The sequence below is a fragment of the Alosa pseudoharengus genome, unplaced genomic scaffold, assembly GCF_046254945.1.
Source record: "Alosa pseudoharengus isolate Yale_2024_CS ecotype anadromous, Long Island Sound unplaced genomic scaffold, YU_APseudo_1.1 YU_APseudo_1.1_scf_17, whole genome shotgun sequence".
Classification (NCBI taxonomy): Eukaryota; Metazoa; Chordata; class Actinopteri; order Clupeiformes; family Clupeidae; genus Alosa; species Alosa pseudoharengus.
In genome coordinates this window covers 17,559,616-17,570,772 of record NW_027468640.1, presented here as the reverse complement: position 1 = coordinate 17,570,772, position 11,157 = coordinate 17,559,616, and the positions used below count along the sequence as shown (strand labels likewise).

The 11,157-nt window shown below is 39.6% G+C and overlaps 1 protein-coding gene across 2 annotated transcripts; it reads right to left on the bottom strand.

The window, feature by feature from the left end:
• Positions 1-520: 520 nt before the first annotated feature.
• LOC143127315 (lymphocyte antigen 75-like) lies at positions 521-7,965 on the bottom strand. 2 transcript variants are annotated; one of them, XM_076288733.1, is made up of 6 exons: positions 7,661-7,965; positions 7,241-7,314; positions 3,155-3,481; positions 2,500-2,841; positions 2,129-2,223; positions 521-1,279 (listed from the first exon to the last, which is right to left on the bottom strand). In XM_076288733.1, exons 1-6 carry the CDS (start codon positions 7,903-7,905, stop codon positions 1,166-1,168), a joined length of 1,197 nt encoding a protein of 398 aa, XP_076144848.1. In that variant the 5' UTR covers positions 7,906-7,965; the 3' UTR covers positions 521-1,165. The 2 variants fall into 2 exon arrangements, with proteins under 2 accessions (XP_076144848.1, XP_076144849.1); XM_076288734.1 differs by having other exon boundaries at positions 2,554-2,841; positions 7,661-7,964.
• Positions 7,966-11,157: the final 3,192 nt, after the last annotated feature.

Genomic DNA, 11,157 nt, shown 5'->3' with positions numbered 1-11,157 from the left:
TAAGTCATTCCTTTCGAAGAAGGATGTATTTGCCGTTTTGCCGACAAGATACGGATATGGTCGTAGCGCTGGCCTATTGCATGCCTAGGCAGTTTGAAAGACAATTCTCTGCCCGCCCCTTGGATTAAGCGAGGTGAATGGTTTGATTCCAGACTATACATTTCAATGATATAGGATGGCCCGCCAGGCTACATTATTATATAAGAAAGATATTAATCCAGGCACTCCAAATACGGCGAGGAAGCGATACGGATACATTTAAAAAGCCTTTATTGTAACTGGCTATTCCATAAAAATCATCATGTTTTGATGAAGAGGTCTTTAGCAAGGCTTAGTTTTCATAGTGGAGTACCATACCATTATTATAACCTACAGTACAATAATGTCGGATGCAATTTATGAGTTGGCTATCAGCGTTGGAAAAGTGAAGTATCTATGAAGTGCTTGGTGAAATTGAGTGAGATTATTGCCGTATTCATATCTAAAAAATAAATAAGCAAATATCAATAATTTATTTCAGTTGTTTTATTCACACATTCGTGAAAAGAACATATATAGGTATACGGTGGTTAATTCATTGCATGTCAAAGTCCTTCAATCTAAACACATTGCTTTCTATTCTATACATCCCTTATATTATCTTTTTTTTAATTTAAAAATGCCTCATTATTCAGGTTTGCTGTTAATATTTCATACAAAAAAAGGTAGGTCTCAATACTCTTTATCTGCTTTTCTCTTGATCTCTCCCTAACATCTGCTGACACTTACCATTGTAACCCAATTAAGACAAATGCATCAATCAATCAAATCAATCAATCAATCAAAATTATACATCTACTGTAGTGCCTTTTGTGCAAAAACGTCTATGCAAAGTGCCAACAACAGGTATCAGTATCAGTACAGCTAACATGTACGCCCTTGAAACTCCCAGGGCTCCCTTGAAAAAGAGATTAAGATCTCAATGGGACTCTCCTGGTAAAATAAAGGATAAATAGAATAAATAAATAAAATACCAGCAAAGATGGACGTGTCCACACAAACCAAAATCAATCTAATCGAATGCCATATAAAGATAATGTACAGCTTAAAGAGAGACACCAGCTAAGTGTAATTTCTCCTCTCTCTCTCTCCCTAGCACTCAGTCATTTCCTGCGCTGTTCAAAACTCATCTTTTCCTCTTCATCTGATTTCCTCCCTTCTCATTCTTCTTGTGGAAAATCTGTCCGTCAGGCAGCTTGATCCAGGTCAGTTTGGTGTGTGCCGGCAGTTTCTCTCTGATCTGAGTAGAGGGCAATAATGGAAGAATAGTGGTTAAGGAGCTGGGCTAACATGCAGCATCCTGAAAAGTTGTGAGTTCAATTCCCGGCTTCCACCGTTGTGCCCTTGAGCAAGACAGTCTTAACCCCAATTTGCTCTGGGGACAATGTAGTACCTTGTAATAGAATGGACATATGTAAGTCACTTAGGATGAAAAGTGTCTGCTGAATGAATGAATGTAAATGTAAATGTAAATTCAAACCTCACATAATTCTAAAGTCTGCATTAACAAACGAATATGACAACTACTCTGCTACTCAGAAGTCATATATCAAGTTGTTTTTTTAGTGTTTTTTGTAGTGTCTGTGTGATATAAGAGGCTGAACATTGTAATGCATGTATGTATGTTTGTATGTTTGTATGTGTGTATGTATGCATGTATGTATGTATGTATGTATGTATATGTATGTATGTATGTATGTATGTTTGGTTTGTGTGGACACGTCCATCTTTGTATGTATGTATGTATGTACCCATGCAGAGGTTGTGGTGTCAGGCAAAGAATGCGGAATATTCGTAGCCTACTTTAAGAGAAGATAGCTATTACTAGTCATATTACTATGACTAATGTCAATATTTTTTTAGTGAAAGTGAAGCAGCACACCTGGAACTCTCCTGATTCTCCATGGTTACCCACGCCGGGCCTGTGTAGGAATGTAGGCAATGCATGTATGTACTGTGTGTGTATGTGTGTGTGTGTGTGTGTGTGTGTGTGTGTGTGTAATGTATTTTGTGTTGTAATGAGTTTTGTACATTGAGGTTGTTTCTGTCCTTGAGTGTTTTGTGTGATCCAGTTGATGATGAGCGTCACCTGATTGAGGAATATCGTCTGAAACTTTTCATCACTCGGGTCCAGTGAAGAGTCCATCTGAATCTCCACCCTCACCATCAGCCTCTTCGCTGTCACTAAGAGACAACACGAGCGTGCACACACACACACACACACACACACACACACACACACACACACACACACACATATACACACACACACACACACACACACACACACACACACACACACACACACACACACACACACACATCAATGAATCATTAATCTGTCAAAAAAGCTGAAAATGTGCTAGAAATTTTACTAAAACCTGGGAAAAAAAAAATTTCAGCTTAAACATTTCAGTCCTGTTTTCAACACGGTGCATAACCAACATACAAAACACTCACTATTGTAGCAAAAGAAGGGGAATCTCTCGGCGCAGTCCTGTGACTCCCACTCACCCGGGCTGCCAGGGTCCTGCTGAGACACGGTGGCGCACGTCATAGACGTGCTCGGCCAATTGCGTCGCCAGTAGGTGAAAGAAGGCTCGTATCCGTCTGACCACGTCCAGTTCCTCCCCTGCAGGTTGACCCAGATTGCCTTGTCCGTGTCGTTCACTAGACGATCATCCGCCTTCAGGCCCTCCGTGGTGGCCAATTGGCCTTGGGTCTCCTGGCAGTAACTCTGGGCATCCATCCACGTCTTAGGCTTCTCGATCCGGACAAAACTATGGGATGGGTTTTGAGTGCCTGTCCAACACCAAAATGTATGCAGAGCTATATTCGAGTGGTCTCTGTCTCTTACTGCAACGCATAGTATCTAAATGCTTCCTGTTATCCAACTTTTTTTTCTATCCACACAAATATGTAATTATATATTTTTTCAAGCACTTTATAAAAGTAATACCATCATGATCTGAGACCTAAAACTGCAAATGATACTAGTTAGTGAGGTGAATTCATTAATTCCTTAATGTATTCATTCATACTGTCATGCATCTCATTTGTCCATCAATTGATAATTACACAGTAAGTCTGGCCAATAATGGGCTGCTGCACTTACCAGTACTGCAGAAGAAGAGAAAACTGCTCTGGCAAGGAACTCCCCACCATGACCCACCATACCAAACTACACATGATAAACTGCAGTTTTCAGGGGACTGTGGCCACCCCTCAAAGTCACTGCTCTTGTCATGCTGATTGTACAGGCCAATCCACGCTCTGTTGCTGTTGATGTTGTGGGTTAAGATGAGTTTGTTTAATCTCTGCATCTCTTCTTTGTCCCTGATGGTGGCCAGGTCAGTGTACTTCTCTCTGCAGTAGGTCTGGGCTTCGGTCCATGTCTTGGGGTCAACGATATAGTGGTACTCATGAGAGGCCAACGCTAAAGCTGCAAAGTGGGAAAGAAAGGGATCTTTAGAACAAAAGCTGTAGTCGTTTTGATTGATGAAGTTTATCGACCTAATGAGTTAGATGACCTTGAGTACCTAATCAGTGCACCTAGGCTTTGTAGTGATTGTTGTGTATTGGATCTCTATACTCCATAACCTTAATTCTGGCCCTGCCGGGCCACCGTTGTGAGGCACCCTATTAGGCATGTTGCTCTATGTGCTTTGTCTATGAGATAATCTAGTAAACAGAGTTGTCTGCATACTGCCACCGGTCAGTTCATTCTTTAATGGTTAGATTGTTATTCAACATATAACAGTGACAAACTACGCAAGATAAGATTAGTCAAGCCACTTGGGAGATATCACACACTATACAGTAACTCTATATTACCGTTTTTCTTGATTGCTTTGATGCAGCAGTCAACTCAAACTCCACATTTTCAAAACAGTTAACACACAGGCCGAAACAGTGGCACTCATGGTCAAAATTACACATTTTGCCTGCAAAAGACTCTAACACTCTCAAAACATTTAAAACACACAGCAAAAGCAGATTTTGCCATCAAACAACTTGTCAAATCACTTTCAATCAATCACTAAACACTGCCCAACAAAATGCAAAGCCTTCATTTTTGCTATGTCTGTGGTATTTCTTCTCATTTTTCTGGTATCAGAAAAACTATGGAAAGATGTATGGAATGTATTGAACAAAAATGAATTTTATTCATTCCTCCCAAGATGTAACTAGCATTGACATGTAGGACCTACAGTAAGCACCTGGACCAGACACATTTCATACACAGAACTACAACTTGTCATTTTTCATTCAAATAGACCAACCCAACTTCAATAGACCTACATTAAACACCTGCTTGTCAGCTTTTGTACTGTTTTCTTCACTAAATAGGCAATACAGTGTCTTAGATTTATACTTGTAAATAGCAACACAGAACAGACATTGTATCTCTTATGGATAATGAATGATTGCTGATTGAACTATTGTGCAAAGGAGATTCACACATTGACATTACAAACTCATAAGTTTGCAAGCAATATCTATTAGCTGTGGATAAATGTTTTCTATTTGTTACACACAATTAATCCAATGGAGTTTAGAGTCTTTGTATGAGAACTGTGTTACTGTAAATGTTTTGAAAAAGGATGTGAAACATGAGTTAAACCAATGAAAAAAATGTGTTAAATCATTTGCAGTGCTAAGAAGGTGAAGCTCAAGATCAAGTGGATCCAGGGGCGTATCAAGCTTTTTAAAAGTGTGGGGGTTGTGGGATAGGAAAATGAAACAATCTTGCCAAATTATAAATAACTTCCTACAGGGACGTTGTAAGTATTTTCGGAGAGGGGTGCGGACTATATTGGTGTCCGGCAGTTTCTACCCCGAAAAAAAAATGAAATTCTGATTGCTAAACACACCATTTTAATGCAGTTTGGGAGGGACACAAGAAGCAGTGCCCCTCATATGTGTGGCTCATGTGACATGTAGGCCTACATGATCTACCTGCTATCACTTCACTATTTGACACTACCCTACATGGAGACATATCTCATGTTATAAATGAAGAAATCATTTCAGAAATTATGTTTTGTGCATATGGGTTAGCAGGCTACAATAAATTGCCCTAACAGACAGCAGCCTAATTTTGAGGTATCAGTAATACCTAAATACATATAATAATAAAGAATACAGAACTGTAAGCTCAAATTCAAAAACGTTTGAAGTCTACCCAAACATATGCAAACGGAATATAAATAAATTGTGTTGCATATAGCCAGCTTAATTAATGTCAATTTAAAGATTATGATTAGCAGTTTCTATGCTTTTTCCATTAATAGTTACAGGAAGCCACGTTGTTGTTTAAACTATTGTTGCTTCTATCCCACGTTACCTAGTTTCATTTGCTGCAGGGACACACGCATTCTATATGAGTTCTACATGCTACAGCGCTCTATATGAGTTCTACATGCGGGAAATCTTAGTTCTCAGATGTAGATCTCAAATGTGTCTTTACTTGACGCCTCCGTTTGTAATATCAAAATAAGATGTTCTAAATGGAACGCGATCGTATTTAAGATCTCCAGCACCGGCCATAACTTAATTTCGCGGCTACGTGGACCAGGTTAATTGTTGAGGAGGCCCATAGTTTGAGAAAAGCTGCAGATCATAGACAGAGAAAGCAAAATGCTCTGAGAACAGTAGCCAAGGTCTTTCTGCACAAACAAGTGCCTTGGTGCGCGCACCTCCGCTTTCACGTGGATTCTCTGCATTTATACATTGTGACAAAAACTGTCAGTCAGACAGTGAATTTTGGTTTACCAAATTAGCATAATGCGGTAACAATTATCATTTCAATTCTACCTGAAATCTGCTCACTGCAGACTTTATAATGCAGACCCAAGCAGCAGCACCTTGAAAGATGCACACTTTGAATTTGATCAGAGCGGCTCTGGTTCTTCACTGGCTAACTTGATGTGATTGGCTGGATGACCATTCAATCAAATCAACAGACCTATTTGTGTCTCTTTGTGTGCGTTATGGTAGATACGGTTCCAACTCTTTACGGGAGCGTTTATTTCCATATTTTACTTTCATTTTAATCTGACAAAAAGTGTGGGGGATAGAATCGTGTTCCAGCAAAAGTGTGTACGTTATAACACCCACATCCCCCACGCTTGCTACGCGCCTGAGTGGATCCCAGTCTCATTATGTGCATCAAAGCAATCGAGAAAAACTGTATGTAGGACCCCGTGTGACCGTGACCTTTGACCCCAAATAATAACATCAAGTTGCATATGTATTACCCTAGCTGTACTGCTATTTTCCCACCAGTTTGCTGTACATGCTTTTGAATAAATGTAAATACCAGTAGTAATGCAAATTATACTACTTCTGTCCTTTCTTCTTGATCCATGAGTTGAAGTGGCTTTAGACAGACCAGCACGAAAGTCTATGGGGTTTGCTATTCTGAGTAGGCTACAGTTTCGGTCATACAGTCTTGTTTCGGTGGTGAGCGACGCAGACACAGGCGACACTGAGCGTTATGGTGGTGAAATGCACCGCGATCCAAAGCAACCCGACGCAGAACCATAAAAGGGTCACGACGCTGTAGGAGTGCCAGCATAGCTACGCCGTGGAGTTGACGCAGAAGCATGTTGAACCCTTAAGAAGAACCACTGACCTTGTTGCCTTGAACTGGAACTGTCACGGATGCCTGGCATTACATTGATTATAAGTATCAGGATTTGTCAAGGAGCCACCAAACAAAAACATAATGCTTCTCTCCCAAATCAAATCAATAAAAATGGCTGGTGTATAGTAGTACTTCAACTTAAATAGTACTTCACTTTTGTGAACTGGTAAAAAATAGCTGATTTACGTTTCCCCAGACGATGGGGGAAAACATAGCACTCTCACTCTTATGTTCTATATCTCATCTCTCTTTCTCTCTCTCTCTCACACACACACACCCACCCTTCCTTCTCTAAACTATTTATTGAGCAATGTTTGGACAGAAAACAGAATTGAACACCACTTGCAATGACAGAAAACTATAACAACTATATGCAATATAATATATCAACTATATGCATATGCACCATCCCTGAACTATTTGTGACAACAGCAAGGGTATCAGTTTGATGCCCTCGGAGGACATAGTAAAAAAGGAGCCTATATCTGGCTTTGAATTAAACGGTTCGCTTACTGGCTCCATGTAAACATCAGCACATACATACATACTTACAGAGTGAGACTAAGACCAAGGGCAGGCAGTAAGTCCACTTCCGCATGGCCATAGATGGAGACCTACAGTATCCCCTAAAACAGTGCAAATAAGGATGTATGACATGTTACAGCTAACACCAGATCAATCTCTCTCTCTCTCTCTCTCTCTCTCTCTCTTTCGATAGGTGCAAATAGATTAAGCATCTGCATAACACAACCAAACAAACAGTTGTACTCTTTTTCAATTTCATTTTTATAATCATCTGAGCTCTGTACTGCACAGTAAAACCTATAGTGTCTAACATTAACTTAGCAAACTCTAAAGACTTAAAAATGTATCACTGCATTTCTCAAATCAACACAAACAAACCTGTAAGTTATTATTGAGTAAAAAGTCTCTGCCAAATGAATAAACATGAATCATAACATGGACACATACCTGTGCACGAAAGTGTTCACTGTATGTGAAAGGTCTCTGTGACTAGACAGTAATATCCCCTCACTACTGCTTTCATCGTTTGCATTATTATTTGCATAATTTATAAAACATGAAGCATACCTCATGTTTTTTTTTTTTTTTTTTTTTTTTTTTCGCATGTCCAAATTTCCGTCAATGATTCCCGGGACACTGAAAGACCGGGGTACACGAAACTTGGTGGGCATGTAACCCCACATGGATAGCATGGAACCATCGTTTTTCGTTTTAATCTGTAGCCCCCCCGCTGGACTGGACCCCCCGAAAGGAGGGTAGGGCAGACACAGTTTTCTGTGAATATCTCGAAAACCGTAGGGTTTAGGAGGACCATTTTTTTTTGTATGTTGATCTCAAGGGGCCATGTCAACCCATTCCATAACCACTCATTTCATGTATAGCGCCACCTAGTTAAACACAAAAAAGTAAAAATGAGGTGTTGTAATTGAAGGTATCTGTGACCTAACAAAGTCAAAACTGTACAAAATTGGAAGTGTAGGATCATTATGACACCCTCTGTATGCACGCCAAGTTTCGTGGAATTCCGTTCATGGGGGGCCACACAATAAATTAATTTATGTTACTATACACCAACTGGCCTGTAGGTGGCCGGAGACAGTTTTCTGTGAATATCTTGATAACCGTAGGGCCTAGGAGGTCCACCTTTTTTATGTATGTTGGTCTTAAGGGGGCATGTCAACCCATCCCATTACCACTTATTTCATGTATAGCGCCACCTAGTTAAAAATTAAAAAGCAAAAAATTAGGTGTTTTCATCACAATATCTCTGGCTGACAAGGTCAAAACTGCACGAAATTAAAAGTGTAGGATCATTATGACACCCTCCGAATGCATGCCAAGTTTTGTGTACTTTCGTTCATGGGGGGCCTTACAATAAAATAATTTATGTGTACATTTAGTGACGTACACCAACAAGGATTCCCGGGACACTGAAAGACCGGGGTACACAAAACTTGGTGGGCATGTACCCCCACATGGATAGCATGGAACCGTAATTTTTCGTTTTGATCTGTAGCCCCCCCGCTGGACTGGACCCCCCGAAAGGAGGGTAGAGCAGACACAGTTCTCTGTGAATATCTTGAGAACTGTAGGGCCTAGGATGACATTTTTTTCCGTATGTTTGCCTCCAGGGGTCATGTTAACCCATTTCATGTGCACACATGTGCACAAACAGATACACACACACACACACACACATACATTCACAGTAATCATACGTATGACACATACTCACACAGTAGACATATGTACGCTTGCATGCACAGGCACATACGCAGGCACACACACAAGCACGCGCACACACACACACACACACACACACACACACACACACACACACACACATAACATAAACATGTACATGCACACATGCACACAATTCAAGAATTTTTTTTAGAATTATGAACAGGCAAGATGGAGGTGGGGTTGTATAAAATGAATTTTACATGTGAAATCTATGAACTAATCATGTTTTGGTACTTGTTGTCTAGCAGATATCAGTGAGAATTGAGTGTGGATAATGCAATTTAGTGAGACAGTTAGAATCATATAGGCCTTTCAGCGTGATTTATTTTTGTGGAAAAAATGTGCTGGACTGGGCGGCGGTCATATTTTGTACCGCTCTGCGGTACATCTAGTTATAATTAGTGATGTAATTGTCATATTTTTTCATAGGTTTAATTTACATGTACTCTGATCATAGCAGATAAAGGCCCTCAAAAGTCCACAGTTAATGTCGTCCCATATAGCCCAATGCTGTTTATTTTAGCACAAGTCTGTTTGCCCTGATAATTATGTGGTTGCCCACTATCCCACATGTGAAACATTAGTTCTCCCTGATCATGTGAATCAGTGTCCCTCATAGACCACCTCCAGCTATTTACATCGTTATAAAGTCCTATCCAGGCCTCTTTATTGTAACTATTATTTTCTGCAATGCTAATGATCTGGTTCATTTCCTCCATGTTTGTAACAGTGGCCAGGTCTTTATAGTTGCCCCTACAGTACTTCTGTGCATCCTCCCAGGTCTTGAGTTCATTCACAAAGTGATACTGGTGCAAAAGGGCAGACGATAATGTCCACAGTTCTACAAACACAAGCAATAAAAAAAGAAAGGGAGAGAGAAAAATTGTTGAAAAAATATTATGGTATAAAAAACAGAATTTTATCACAGTGCCTTAGTTCCTTGTTTGAATGTACAGATCACCGAACAGACACTGACCTGCTAGTATGATAAGGTGATTTCCAACTGAAGCCATGATAGAGAATAATAACTTCAGTTAAGAGTCCTCTACAAGAGTGTGTGGCCCAGGTAGCCTATTGGTTTGCTGTGAGAAAATGTTATGACAGGCCGAAAAGCATCTGCAAACATCTCATAAGCATTTGGATGTCTGACACACAAACATGAATAAAAAAAAGAAGCGTTGGCGGCGGCATTGGACCCTTATACCATACAATTATCGAAAACATACAGCCAAACAAGGCAAGAAATGGTTAACAGAGAATATTCAACATTTTAGAGTGGCCAGATTGCTGCTAAAAAGGTGCTGTCATTGTGGAAACATCAACATGGCAAGACTGTGAATACAAATAAAGATGTTTATTTAAAAAGGGTATGAATCATTTTGGACATGCCATTTGTCATAAAAATGTAAAAAAAAAAAACGCTTATTTTTTATTCCATGTTTCTACCACATTGTCTTACAACCTTTAGCCATGGCAGTGTCATTTTCAATGAGAATAAACATATTGGTCAAGAGAAAATCAAAATTAAATCAATATTTGCCAGGGGTATGAATAATTTATAACACCACATTTTGAAAAGTTCACACTTCATATATTCCTTCTAGCTTACACCACTTCCAAAATGATCACCCTTGCATAGCAGCAGTGGTCATAATAAGTATTACAACTCGAAATTTACAGTAAAAACAATGGCTCCTACTTCTTACACAGTTGAAAAGGTTTCATTTCATCAATTTAAATGCATTACCCAATTATATACATATACATATATCAAGCCATCCAATAACAACAAACCTCTGGTGAGGACTTCTGCCTGTGTTGCTAAGCTCAAATAGACGTGTCTAGTCTGACTAACATACCTCCAGTCCCTCCAGTACTGTCAAGATAGCATGCAAAACCTGCTGCTTTCAATTTTCCTTTGGAAACAGCCTCCCCCAGTGAGATGGGGGTGTGATGTAATTTACAGTAAATAAGAAGGCTATTAAACTTGAACTATTTCCCTGATGGAATAATGCCAATTCGTTATCAACATGGTTATGCCTGATGAATGCCTGTCTTGAATTATCACTGGTTTCGACTGGTCACATGGTGAAATTGTAGATGACACACCAACTCCAATGCTAAAATTGGACTTGGGCTGAGACAAGAACAGGGCTATTACACAGTTTTTTTTTTTGTGATTAACATTTTGTTTAACA